This window comes from Ambystoma mexicanum, chromosome 6p (assembly GCF_040938575.1).
Source record: "Ambystoma mexicanum isolate Mex_15411 chromosome 6p, UKY_AmexF1_1, whole genome shotgun sequence".
NCBI classification, from domain to species: Eukaryota; Metazoa; Chordata; class Amphibia; order Caudata; family Ambystomatidae; genus Ambystoma; species Ambystoma mexicanum.
The window spans coordinates 1520441795-1520456535 of NC_090935.1; the positions used below are offsets into that span (position 1 = coordinate 1520441795).

Consider the following 14741-nt stretch of genomic DNA (forward strand, 5'->3'; position numbering starts at 1 on the left):
CTAGCTGGCCGCTTCCTTCAGTCTTGGTTTTTCCTTAGCGCCATGATGCCCTAGCCGGTGTAGGTGTGTTTATAAATTATTTTTACATTACATTGCATTACACTGGAGTGGAAACGGAGGCAGAAAACACATGAACCCAAGCTATTACTGGTCAAAATAGGCAGAGCAGATCTGTGGGACATAAGGGGTGGAGCAGGAGATCAGTAGCTTTAAGTTGGCAGCATGCCTTTAGGAGGACCTCTGGCATGGGGTTCCCATGGGCTGCACATAAAATAAAGCCTGTCTCCCGGAGGCAGGGTTTGAAATTGAGGGGAGCAGGGAGGTATATAGCTCCTGCTTGGAGCTACCTAGAAGAGCCTGGTTAAATAGACACCAACAGCTACTATAAACTTCTATTGGGTCACTGTGCCACCTGATGCCAAAGAAACCCAAGGAATATAGCTCTTTACTTTTGGGACAATCTTTAAATAAACCTTAGGACATGTCTACATGACATTTAATGCCTAAAGGATAATAAACAGACACAATTGTGTCTTCATTTTATGTAGAATTTAGATTTGCAGGACACTATGTACTAGCTTTTCCTTAGTAGTAACTCCTTTTCACTGGCTAATGCTGGATACCGAGGAGCTGCTTTTAGCTCATACTTCCATTCTTAATTTCGATTCATGAGGAGGTGAGAAACCTTTAAGCAAGAGTTGGTTACACTTGCTGATCTAAGGGACTCTAGCCTACCTCTGTTATGGGCTCACGCCAGCACTTGATTAAACATCTGGTCCTCCAAAGCACACAGGTCAGAGTTCACAAGTCCCTATCCACAAAAAAGACACTAAAGCCTCAAGGTTGTCCTTTGCACCCACTCACCATTTTAAACAGCCTGATGTATTTCCTAATACTTTGAACCTTTTGCAAGTACAGATTTGGCAGATTATTATCCTTTTACCGCATGCTGTTTGCTAGATATCACTATTGAGCTATGTTAAATTTTTGTTTAAAATAAAATCTGTTTTGGAGCCACCTAAATTAAACTCCCTCATTGTGTGATGGTCTGTTCCACCATGTGCTTATGCCACCTCACACCTATCTAAAAAGAACTGTCCTACATTTTCTGTCCACAACGATCCATAGATTAACGATGATTAATGTTATTATTATGAGTGTATTTATTGAGCGTGGACCTAGCTTGGGGAAGCAGCAGAGTGCTTTACAATCATAGGGGGAACACCACAGTGAGGGAAGCAGGGAAAGGTGAGTGGGAAGCCAATAGGAGGGCAAGGGTAGGCAATTGGCAGCAAGGTATCTGCAAGCAACCAGGGGAGGAGACCGTGGGGAGCAGATCACTGAGTCTCAGTGGGGTGGGGAGTGCAGGGTGTGTGGACCTAGGTGTTAGTGACGAGCCATTCCTTGAGGAGGAAGGTATTGAGCTCTTTTGTGAACTTTAGAAGCGATGGGGAATCTCTGATGTTGACTACTAAAAGGGTGTTGCTTCTCTAATGACCAGTGGGGAGAGAACTGAATGATTTGTGAGACCCCATTGTTGCCACTCGACAGGACTGCAGATGCCCTAAATACCCAACCTAACAGAATCACAGGAACATTTACACCCACCTGCCCTGAATACCTTAGCCATACAGATATCCTCCCTTTTCCCCATCTGCCTCCATCCAGAGTCCTCTACACCCCCTCTGGTAACCTCTGCATTACTATTTCAAAAACGTTCCTTCATATTCTCAATTAGTCCCCCTTTTTACGATTAGCCTCAATAAGAACCCTGAGACCTCACATCTTCATTGGCCATTAGCTGTGCTTTGAATATTGCCATTGTTTTGAATCTAGTTATGCTTTAATATTGCCACAGTGTTGAATCTAGCTGCCCCCTGAAGTTGACATTGCCTTTAATCGTGGTACATTTTGCGCTTTGCCACTGTTAAATCTATCTGCCCCCTGAACATTGCCACTGCATTAATTCTAGCTTCATTTTGAGGGTAGTCTCGATTTTGTTTTGAATCCAGCTGCACTCTGAATATTGCCACTGCCTTGAATCTAGCTGCCCTCTGAATATTTCCACTGCTTTGAATCTAGCTGGGCTTTGAATCTGGCCATCATTGTTAGCTGCCTTTTGAGTGTGCTCATAGTGGTGCTGGCCCATAATCGCAGATCTACCCTTCAGAGCAGGGGCAGAGGACTGCCACCATGCCTAGCAACTCCAAGATTAGAGGGGTACTATGGCTCACCGAAACCTGGCCAAACCCTCACCCTGCCCCCTCCACCTCCTTCCTCCACATTATCAACCCTCACGGGGAACTCTACCCTTCCCACCCGCCCCATACATCTCCCCCTGCACCACCCACAAAGACCCCCTTCCAAACCATCCCAGTCTTCCCACACCCATCCTAGCACCCTCCCTGCCCTAACCCCATCCCCAACCCATCAAAGTCTTTGCATCCCTAAGCACTGCTCAGACTACCCTCACCAGTAGCCCACTCTCGGCTGCCCTGACAAAGGACAGTGAACATTAATTTGGGCATCCTGACAATGATGTGTTCACTAGTTAGTCTTGTTGAGGTAGGGAAACCCCTCACAGAGTTAGGGCAAGTGAGGCATTTTTCCAAACCCCTTTATGATTTAAATAAAAGCGTTTGTGAAGCAACCAAGACTGTGTCTGTCTCCTTACTCCGGTCCCTCGCGGTGCGTAAAAGTAAAGAGTAAAGAAAGATGAAATCCCCTTTACTCCTTGCTTTTTACTCTCGGCATTGGTAAAAGTAAAACACTGCCTGCAAATTAAACTTTGTAGGTGGCATTTTTATAATGGATTCCAGTGGAACCCACTTACTATTGCACAGTTGCAGTCACGAGGCGTATTCCATTGGTTTTACGCCTGCATGAAAATCTCATGGTGGCGTAAAACCCTCTGCTCCTCCGAGACGGAGAAGAAAAGCAAAGGAGAGGTGCTAACTTCGGTTGGCTGCTGTCGAACCCCCCCAGAGCGGCCCACAAATGAGAGGGAGCAGAAAAGAAAACTGTCAAGACACTTTTATGCTTTCTGTTTTCCCCACCAATCATTATAAAATGACCCCATAAGTGTTTCATTAGTTGTGCACGAATTAGACATTTCCCTCAATTTACCCATGCAGATGTTTTTCCTTCACAGGTGACGAGTGTACGTCTAATTGGTCTCACAAAGGGACAGGTGGCAGTCGTTTGGAAGGATGAATATTTGAAAACCAAGTGAGTACATTCCATTTAAATTAGTATTTTAAAGAAATGTACGATAGATATTTCACATGCCCTTTCCCCAATTACCTTGAAAAAACACTTTCTAATACCTAATGTCATTTTGTTATACCAACTGTTCAAAATGTAGTTTCATTTTTATTTTTTTTCACAAATCAGTTCATTGGTTTAACATTAAATAGATGGAAAAAGCAAAATGTTTACAAATAGTTTTTTGTAAATGAAAACAGTGCACCATCTATGCAAAACGCAACATACAATGGTAATATACAAGGTTTCACATTAAGCATCAATCCTGTCATGACAATATGCCAGGTTCTTTAACTTTCTGACACTGTGGAGAGGGACCTCTCATCACGCTCTAGCAACAAACTGATGGTCCAGTAGGAATAGATGGCCAGCAAGTCTCCTGGAGTGGCCCACTCTGTCTCTAATAAGGTGGAACAACCCAATTATAGAAGGCCTAAAAAAATAGTCCATAGGTGCCCCTCTGCGAGAACGAACACAGCGCATTGACCTGTTCTTTGGGAAGGTACCCACTGGAGACTCTGCAGCCACAATTTAGCTCACTGTACCTTTCAAAGATGGGAAATATCAATTTGCATATCATTCTTTGTCCCGCCCACATGGCCAGTCCGGCACTAAAATGCTATGGCAATTCCCTTCTGAACAAGAATACAAACAGCAGCGCCATATACGTGCTTCAGCCTTGTTGGGCCTCATTTCGCAGACTTCTCTGAAAAACCTGGCACTTTCCAGCATGCCCTGAAATCATCCACGCTGTAAGATTCAACAACCCCTCTGCTATCAATTGATTAACCCCCCCCCCCCTTTTAGGATTCCTTAGAAGAGTGGTAAACTGGGGAAGAAGAACTGGAAACCAAACTTGGGACGTCCAAAACAGGGCTACCAGTACTGCCCCTGCTTGCTCCTGTTGGATTTTCGCCAATGTCCTGGCTATCGGTATGAATGGAAGGAACGTGTAAGTAGTCTCTGGAGTCCAGGGTTGGGGACACATATCCAAAGCTACCACTTCTGGGTCAGGCCTCCAACTGAAAAATCTGGGTGGCTGAGTATTGAGCCGCAACACAGGGGGATCTGTGTGCAAAGGACCCCACCACCAAAGTAGACTTGAGAAGTCTTCCTCATGTAACCTCCAGTCACTGCTATCCCTGAGGTATCCCGAGTTCCAGTCGGCCACCATGTTGGACAGCCCTGGAAGGTACTTTAATAGATATCTGTCCATGCAATAATTCTAGAAGGCCTTGAACATCTCTGCCAGAAGCATTGACTTTATCCAGCCTAGGTGATTGATACATCTCATAGCCGAGATGTTGCCCATCTTGAGCAAGATACAGGAACTGACGGCTTCTTTGGCAAACGATCTTAGCACAAAGGACCATGTCAACAGCTCCACGTTTATGTGCAGAATCTGCTCCTGACCCAAACCTGCAACCAAGCTTTAGAGTAATTGCGCCACACCCTAAAATTGTCTTTGTTCCATACAAATTTCAGACAATTTACAGTTTTGACATACATTCTTTACTGGATTTGCTGCCAACACGTGTTTCGACCTCCTACCAAGGTCCACCTCAGGGCTACAATACCAATCACATGTTCACATAGTAACACAGGGATATACCACACACACATTACATACATTCGTATTCCATTAGTGACATAAAGAGAATTTCTTTACATTGGTTACAAGACACAAAGCAAAACAGATAATTGAGACAATACAAACACACAGCCGGTCCATAAATGGTTTGGAGTAAATATTAAACTGTCCCTACTTTTCCAATGTCACACCATTGTTCACCTATACTTAATTTCACATCCACATCCTTATTTAAGTGTTTGCCACCGCCAAAACATCCCTACTTGGATCAATATACCCGTGCTCCCCTGAGCACCAATACAGTGGGCATCCACTACCTGGACCCGCACTCATGCACAATGTGTTACCACATGCCACCTTGCGTCCGTAAACCTATCCATAGCTGAATAAATACTGTTCTCTATAATATTGTCAAGTCCAAATCCTTGCGTAATCCACTTGTCAATCTGCTGTGCCAATTGGCATAATTTCTATAACTTCCTGTAAAAATAGTGACACACTAAATAAACATCAGCATTCAGCTCCCTATTGTCAATGTTTGTTAATATAAACCAAGCGCTTCCATGTACCCCATTGCTATACCTGATTGGCTCAAGCACACTGTATACCTTACCGGAATAACAATAATATGTTCAGCAACATGCTGTCAGTCTCAGGGATTGAATCCCGCCTCATATTGGTCTTGTAATCTGCCTGTTTCTAAGAGATAGAGGACAAAACCAATCTTTATTCAATACCTCCTTATGCTCATTAAGCTGTCACATCACCAGCGCAGCACCCATATTATTCAAACCTCTGTTTACCTTGCGTCACCCAACGTTTCTTTACTCAGATTAGCAATGCTATGTATCCACAAAATAGATGCAGGTCCACAAATGTCCTTCATGTTCAAATATCTGAAACAAATAACTCAAATTAATCACAATGTACTAAATTGGCCAAAGTTGGTCAGTCATCACATGTAGTAAAACATATTGCTCTTATACGTATTTCTGTTCACAATGACGAGATCTCGATAGATCTTTCTGTGGCATTCCGCTGCTCAAAAGAGGCACCATTTCAATCGCGCCACTCTAGATACCATTTCCACATCTCCCACATCGGACGCAGTGCGTCTGACGTAATCCCTGATTGCCATTTCTGAACAGAACACGTGCAACCGTGCATGTAACCAGAAAAGCATTGGCGTGCATTATGTTAAAATCTCACTGCCCACCTAGATATCCTCTACACACAAATAGATGTATAAAGCTGTTTTCACCCCACTACATAATAGCGCACACATCATCTGTCTACATGTACCAGGTTCAGCTATAACGCTTGTCTCCCTTTCACAAATATATAGTACCACATAACTCTGCCCTTATCATTGGTCCAGCATCAAGTCTCCTACATCTAACACCACTAAGTGATAGTGCAAGCCTCTAGTGCCTACATGCACCGCATTCACCTAAAGCGCTTGTCTCCCTTTCACATGAATATGGCACCACATATCTATGCTCGCACCTGTTAAGATCCAATTTTAAAATCCAAGTGGGTGATTTAGTGGTGGCAAGAACCTATCATTTTAACCACCTTTTTGCATTGTTCCAATAACTGCATGTGTAAATGCAACCCAAATGAGCAACACAATTTAGCTCTAAAAGATGGTATCTTGGTTACATAGTTCCACAAGTGTACCCACAAATTCTACATTGATCTTGTGTAGATCTGGTCCCTTATTGTATGTGCAATTCATCATCACCTCCGATCAGGCTTCTTTGTATATTTTTGAAGACGAATCCCATATGGTTTGATACTGCTTATTGTCAAGAAAATCTATATTGCCATATTTGCCCCTATGCAAATCAAAGTTGCTTCAAACCTAACATCTGAAACAACAATCCCATGATTCACAGAAAGATTCCCATTTCATGCTGTGTATGTAATCCTAGCTTCACCAGTCTATTTTTACAGATTATCTTGGCCTCTGCTTGCCTCAGCACCCTCTCTCGGTCTCCTAAGCTAGGCTCATTGTTTTAAGACCAATGAAGCGTAAATCCTCCTTTCTGTCCATTTGATGGCATTCCTGCCAATGCACTGGTAATGGTAGTTTTGGGTGCTCTTTATTTAGTGTACCTAGATGTTCCCTAATATGTCTCCTTAATTCCGGGATTGTACTTATAACACAGTTTAGTCCACACACACTGTACAGTACACCACATATTTGGTTCGACAATTTACAAATTCTGCAACTCAAAATTCATCATCAATGTTAATTCTAATACTTTTACACTCTTTAGTATAAGTACACGTGTTAGAGGTTCCACACTTATATGATGTAGCCATGTCTTGCTAGGTTCTAGAGGTTTCATAAACAAAGGGCTCAGTTGGCTTCTAATCGTGGGTGCCCTAGTATACACCATACTGGGTTTATCAGATATATAGTTTTTTCAGATCTGAATCTAATGTCAAGATACTCCAATGCTGCTGAAATATCGTACACAAGCAGCTATCAGCATTATATTGTGACATCTTTTGTCTAAAACCCTGTATTCTTTCTCAAATTCCTCAGGCTCCCTGCAATTCCTCCTAGCCCTTATGTATTCACACGTTGGTATATTATGAATCACACTTAATTTATGGCAATTGCTTGCCAGTAACAATGAGTTTACCTCAGTCGGTTTCCTATAAGTTCTAGACATGATGGTGTGCCCGATATAGAGGTGCACGTCTGACCCAGACCACTTGTCTTCTGTGGCGAGGTCTCTGTATTTGGCCCCCAGCCTTTTCTGCTAACTTCCAACTCTATGATAAAGTCTCAAGCCTACCCAAAGATGGCCCTGCCATTCCATGCTCCCATGTGATTCCACAAACAACGGGGGTTCTGGGAGTTTCTCTACTACCGGCCTATATCACGGGTTAGAGTCTCACCCAGAGTCTTTAGCTCACCATCCTTTCACAGAAGGGAAATTTCCACTACACATCAGTCTTTGTCCTGCCCAAGGGCAGCCCAGCATCAAAATGCCTGGCAATTCTCTTCTGAACAACCAACAGCAACCCCAGACATGTGTTTCGGCCTGGTTGTGTCTCGTCAGTGAGGTGGAGCTGTGCCTCTCTAAGAACAGTGAGCAGGGGTTCCACGTCTGGATTACCCTTGTAAATTAGGGTGAAAACCCCAAACTACTTAATATGCACAAACAAGGGGGGTTCTGGGAGTTTCTCTACTACCGGCCTATATCCCAGGTTAAAGTTCCACCACCATAGATATTCCTCCTTAAGTGGATCACTGTCGGCCTCAGAAGTGGTCTTTAGTGCAGAGGGTCTGCAAAATAAAGGCCTATATCGACGAAAATAGTAGGCCTATCACTCTGGCCTACTTTTGCGGCAAGGGAGAGGTAACAGAGGGAGGACAGAGACAGCGATCCTACTAGGCTGAGTGTCATTCAGATCGCGCAAGTGCAGGGGAAGGGGGAAGAAGACAAGTGCAGACTGGGAGTGGAGGGGACAGTGCAGTACATGGGGTAATAGAATAAATAAACAATAGGAGAAGTACGGCCAGCTGGTAGCAAGTGCAGGGCTAAGTGCAGACATCCGGTGTCAAGTGCTGGTGGGGGACTGTGGGGGGATACAGAAAAACAGTCCACAAGTGCGGGTGTGTAACTGGTGGGGTAGGGGACCTGGGCCCAAGATCAGAGGGTGGTCAGGTAACCAGTAAAGTTTCAGCTAGGAATTCAGCAGGGGAGATGACGAGAGAAAGCAGAAGCAAAGAGGAAGGTTTTGAGGTTCTTCCGGAACCGGAGATGGTTCTCCTCAAGTGTCAGGGAGGCTGTTCCAGAGGGAGGCCCCCGCTGAAGAAAGAGATCAACCACCAACTCGCTGCTTGGAGAAACAACTGACCCTGAGGGAATTGGAGGCAGATGAGCGGAGAGCTCGAGAGGTAAGGTATTTAGGAAGAGAAAGTTGAAGGTATTAAGGCCCTAGGCCCCAGAAGGCCTTGGGCACACTGCAGAGGGCTTTGAACTTAATCCTCGCAGCCACTGGGAGCCAGTGCAGAGATTTAAATCCTGGAGAGATACGATCCCTGGGCTTAGGCCAAGGACAAGTCTTGCAGTCCTGTTCTGGATGAGTTGCAGAGGGCAGAGGGTATAAGCAGGCAGATTTAGAAAGAGGCTGTTGCAATAGTCCAGCCTAGAGAGAACCAGAGCTCTGGAGACAGTGAGCTTCTGGGCAAGGAGAGGAAAGGAAGAATACCTCTGAGGAGGTGCAGCTGGTAGTGTGACTTATTAGAGACATCAGAGATGTAAGTAGAGAAGGAGAGTGTGGAGTCAGAAGACGACTCAGAGGTTTTTAGCCTTGCAGGTGGGAGCAGGAGGCCGGCCAGAGAGTGACAGGAAAGGAGGGAGCGGGTGTGCCGATGAGGAGAATCTCGGTCTTACTGGCATTAAAGCAGAGATCATTGGCGGGACACCACTCCTGGATAGCAGACAGACAGTCAGAGATGAGCGATGGAGAAGAGGTGGCCCAAGGTAGCCTGAAAATGAGCTGAGTGTCATCTGCATAGCACTGGAAGTTGGGGCAGAGAGCGGCAATGCGGTGGGCAAGAAGTGCCAGGTATTGGCTGAACAGCCAGGGAGAGATGTTAGACCCCTGGCGGACACCAGAGGTAGAGATAGAGATAAAAGAGAGGAAGGACCCAAGTTGGACCTGGGAGGGTCGATCAGAGAGGAAAGAAGTCAGCCACGCAAGGGCCTGACCGGTATTACAGAGGTTGAGACATGAGGATCATGTTGTCTAGGTACAGAATGAGATGGCATCGTCCATTTCTGAACCTTGTTGCTACGGTTCTCATGAATTCCCAGCATCGTCCTTCCTATTTGAATTTCAGAAACCACCTGCTGTGGGAAATATCAGTACTGTGAGGTAAGCATTTTTCAGATAGAGGAGTACCAGACAGTCCCCTGGAAGTAGGATATCTCGCAGCATGTGGATTCCTATCATCAAATTGAAGTGCCTGTGTAGAATAAAACTGTTAATCTACCATAGATTAATGATGGGCCTTGTTTTCTCTTTCCTTTTTAACAAAAATAGATTGCTTACGACACCTGCCAACGGCTGGAACACTGGCGCAATCTCGCTCTTGCTTGCCAATTCGGCAACTTCCTCATCCAGTAGCTTGTGGTCCCCTTCCAAAGAAAAGCATGGGTTCTGATTTGTTGCTTGGGAAGGTTATACAAAAAGCTTGAGGTGAAAACCCATGACCGCCTGTCATATCCAAGTCTCTCCTGACAATTTGTCCCAGGCTTGTTTGCAGAGTGCAGTTCTGACCCACACTGGCAATGATTGCACTGTGCTTGTCACACCTACCTAATGCCTTGAGTGGTTGTCTTTGTGTGCGTCTCCAGCTGTGGCCCCTTCCGGCACGTCCCCTTGTGGTGGGGGGTGGGGGGAAAAAGGCATCGGCTCTGTGCTCTTGCCAATATTGGAGCGCTGCCATGTTGGTCTGGGACCTGCGGTCTGTAGAATTCCAACCAGAAGAGCGGCCTCTGCTGCCTCTTGCAGCCCTGGGGAAAATGTTTGAGGGCACTGTATGGGGAAAATGTTTGAGGGCTGATAATATGATGGCAGATTAGCACCAATTGTAATACAATAGAGGACTATTTTAGCCGATATGCAACCTTCTAGTTATGGCATTTGTGATAAATGTGCATGTTGTTTTAAGTAATCTCTCATTGCATGCTGAGATCTTTCAAGGTATTTCTTTGCACAGTGTTTCTTAAAATGCTAGAGCACTCGAAATAGCAAGGCGAAACTTCTTTTAAATGCTCCTCATGATGTCATTCATTTGCATTTTTAATAGGTGCTTAAAAACATTTGAAGTTGAATTTTCTCCTGATGCAACAATCTACAGGCGAATAAATGCGAAGGATACTATATTCACATTGTTTGTGTATAGTCCAGGTAAATATTAAATGTTTTGGGTAATTTGTGTTTCAAGGTTTCATGGTTGAACAGTGATAAAACTGTTCTACAAAGGCATTTATTCATAATTATACATCTGGTCTTGTTATTAAAATAGATTTCCTTTTTTAATTTACTCACCAAAAATCTTTGAGATTTATAGGAAGCTTGGTGAGTCCTATTTCTACGGATTGTTTGTTTGCCTTCTTATCTTGTCCCCTGAAAAAACTGAGCACCCGAAAATGAGATCTAGGCAGAATTGTTAGGATATACACTTCTAACATGTTGGACATGATCATGAGGATTATTTGGTTATTTTTTTTATAACCGAATTGTTATAAAATAAAGTTATGTTACAGAACACCTTAAAGTTGCGTGTGTCAATTGTGTATGACAGATGAAAAGCAAATTTCAAGAAAACATTGAAAAACCTATAGCCCATGTTTGAAATTCATACTGAATATTTGTAGAGAAATATAGAAAACCCTTTACATATTGAGTTCTCTTTCTCCTTTCTGGGAATTGGAAGCAAGAATGTGAGGGACTGTGATTCGTTGAATGCAAAGATTATTGATGGACTCCCTGAACACTTTCTTCTTGGTAAATTCTTGCACCAGTCCAGGAGCTGCTCCAGGAAGGAACATACATCTGCTTGCCTAGGAGAGAGGGTAAAATGCGCACACCGCTGGAATATCTCTTTCGTAGCTAATCATAAGTTTGGAAAGAGTGGTGCTTCTTTGGGGAGAGCCCCTCCTTTGAGGCCTAGCTGCACCTGACCTATTCCAAAAGGGAAGCATTGTTTGAAAGAAAAAAACGTTACAAAGGTAGGAAAAGAGAAGAGAGGAAGAGAAGCACAAAAAGCCCCTCCCTGGATGGTGGTGCTGCCTTGATCAAACTCCTCCCCTCAGGGGCCTAAAGTCAGTTTCAAGCCGGGCCACGTGTGCAGAGCGACCTGGCACACTTATCATGGGCCTGGGCTGCATGGCTGGGGTAACCCATGCACCCATGGGGCTGTGGCAGCTCAGTCAGGGCCCACCCGGTGGCCAGACCAGACAGGCCTCTCCTCAAAGGCTCCGGCATCATGTGGTGTGCTACACAGCAATGATATCCAAAGATCAGGATACTCTACGCTCACGGTACATACGATGAGTTGCCCCGAACATGCGTCCTGGCTTTCTATTTTCTTTATGCCCTTTTGGATTCCTCTCTCCCCTGCCCAGCCCATTCTTGGCTAATGGAGCGTTTGTCTTTTTTCACAACATTCCTTCCATGGTGGGCTAGATGGATCATTCTAGGTAAGTATTTGGGCTTTAGGCACCATGGAGATGATTACTCGTGTGAAGGAAGCAGCCGGATGTAGTGTGATCATGCTGCCATGGGGAGTGCTGTGACAAAGAAAAACATACAGAGGAAACAAAAGCTCTGTGTGTCCTATAGAGCCTGGTATATCTGCAGAGTATGTGGCTAGCAGGCCAGAAGAGGGAGCTCATGCAGCCGCAGCCATCCTCCATCTACCTAACAGGTGGCCCTTGCAACTAACACTGGCAGCCCTGTCAGTGCTCCACCATGCTGGATGATGAAAAAAATGAAGATAAAAAAATATTTTGCTCAAAATATTTAAGATATTGTGCGTTTTTCACCGCGCTGCCCTGCATCTTTGTACTGGTGGTGGCACACAACTCCTTGATGTAACAAATGCTGGAATCTCACATCTGGTGTGCTTTACAGTGCCGTCCACGTAGCAATTCAAACATGGCCACCGTATTTTTTGTGCTGTGATAGCAGCCCGAGTGCTTTCAAATCTGCCTCCCTGCATGCCCATTTTTCATTGGGCAACATAAACTAGCCTTTTGGAGACCGGGACCAGCAGGCTTTAGCTGGCCCCATCATCAAAGGCCCACTTTCTAAGGCCCTGTCTGTTCCCCTGTCCATTGCCTGGACAGGTCTGTGGGTCCACTCCCACCCCCCAAACTGTGCACATGGAGGCTGAGAAAAATGCCACATGTTCTGGACATTGAATCAATGGAACATTAAACTCTTTCTGCAAAGGTCAGTTTCTGCAATCAAACTTCGACCATCTTCTCCACACCTGGGACTGTGCCAACTCCCTCCACTGCTGCATTGTGTTCTTGTGCTGCCAAATTCTGTTTTAACTTGTGTCCAGCTGCTTAGTGGGATTTTCACCTTAGCCTGCCAAAATCGAATTTAACTGTTCCCACCTGCTTCATTGTGCTCTGGACCTAGCCCTGCCAAAAACTGTTTTTAGCTGTGCCTAGGGGCCGTGTGGCGTCACCATTACCTGTGTGCGCTACCCTCTGTCTCCCCCCTTCCCCTGTGCCACCCCCTTCTTTGTGTGCATCAGTGCTTTCACACTGCAGCCTACCATGTCAGTATCTATCTCTCCTATCTTCCCTAACTGCTTCACTATCTTTTATCCTTCTCCTATCACTAAATCTGTCCAGAAGAAACTTAAGGACATTCTGGGCTCCAACCCAGACCTTCCTATTGCAGACACCTATGTCACAGCTTCTGCCAGAGAGACTCTCACTGACATCCTCTTCTCAGTTAACGCACCTGACCTATGGACTTGTCACATGGTCGGCTTTTCTCTACTATCGCTTCTTCTACCATTAATGGTGGAACTCGCTGGGAGGTCCTCCTTTACCACTTCGCCATTTCCAGAGTCCTCGTTAATGTCTATTTCAATGGAAACATCATGGTTCAGGGTCCTCAACCCAACCTTCTTCTCTTTGACAGGCTTCTCCCTCGCCTCTCTAACCTTACCTCTCCCTCCGGCCAGGCACCCTTGCCCTCTGTGCCTTCCCCCTCCTCTGTATAGACACCCTCACCCGGCCATACTGTCCCGGCCCCCTTGTCAGCCTTGGCTCCTTCGTATTTCTCCACTTTCCATCTTGCCCTCTGGCCACCCTCGGGTGGGACCACTGACCCCAGCTCCCCTTCCCCCTGAGGAAGACCCTCAAAGATGGCAAGCTGCTTCACATTGCCACTCGCAAGACTCGCTCTGCTATCAAACACTCGTCTGACATCTGCAACCTCCTCAAACTCATGGATCTTGATGTGCTCGCCATCATGGAAACTTAGTTCAAGGGAGCTCCGTCACAAGCTTTGACACACTCCTCCCTGAAGGCTACAAAATCCTCCTGGGAAGAAGGGTAGGGGAGTGGTTCTTATCTTCCCAGAATGGATAACTGTTGATCGTCCCTTCCCAGGCCTACTCCTCCTTTGCGTGCAAAGTTTGCAGACACTCACTCTCCCCTAAATCGTCTCTCATTATGGCCACCTCTATCGGCCACCAGGACAGTCCACTCGCTTCCTCTCGGAATGGGCCGAATTGGCCTCCTCTCTACTCGCATCCTCTTAACTCCTCCTTATGGGTGGTCTCCACATCCATCTGGACTCTCCTGACTCCTCAGGACCTTTCCGCAACCTATGCGATTCTCTCTCCCTATCTATCCTACCCTCTGGCTCCACGCACGCCGCGGCCCACATCTTGCATGTCCTCTTCTCTACTGATATCCCCCTCTCTACCCCGCTCACTACCTCTCTCTCCTGGACTGACCACTCTCTTCTCTCAACACACATGATGCTCTTCTCTCTTCTTGCAGCAACACACCCTCTGCCACTCGGCTTCAAAGTCTGCAGCCCATGAAAAAAGTGACTCTGGCTGACTTTGCCTCTACCTACTCTCCTCCTCTCATTCCTGTGGCTAACTCCCACCCTGACACAGCCCTCACCAACCTCAACCTTTCTATCTCCCAACACACTTGACACTCTTGACCCTGCCAAGAGTGTCCGACTCAAGCCTTCCAAGAGGTGCAACTCTAGGTACGACTCCGATCTGTGTTCCCTTAAATCCAAAGTAGGGCAGCTGAGCGGAAATGGAACTCATCGGGCAGACCATGTGACAAACTGGCCTGCAGCCTCC

General features: G+C 45.7%; 1 protein-coding gene across 1 annotated transcript in view; it reads left to right on the plus strand.

The window, feature by feature from the left end:
• The window catches only part of IDUA (alpha-L-iduronidase), a 616851-nt gene that overhangs the window by 556666 nt on the left and 45444 nt on the right, over positions 1 to 14741 (plus strand). The window contains exons 12-13 of the mRNA XM_069626380.1: positions 3152 to 3228; positions 10695 to 10795. Of these exons, the coding sequence (XP_069482481.1) occupies positions 3152 to 3228; positions 10695 to 10795 (178 nt within the window). The remainder of the gene's footprint in view (positions 1 to 3151; positions 3229 to 10694; positions 10796 to 14741) is intronic.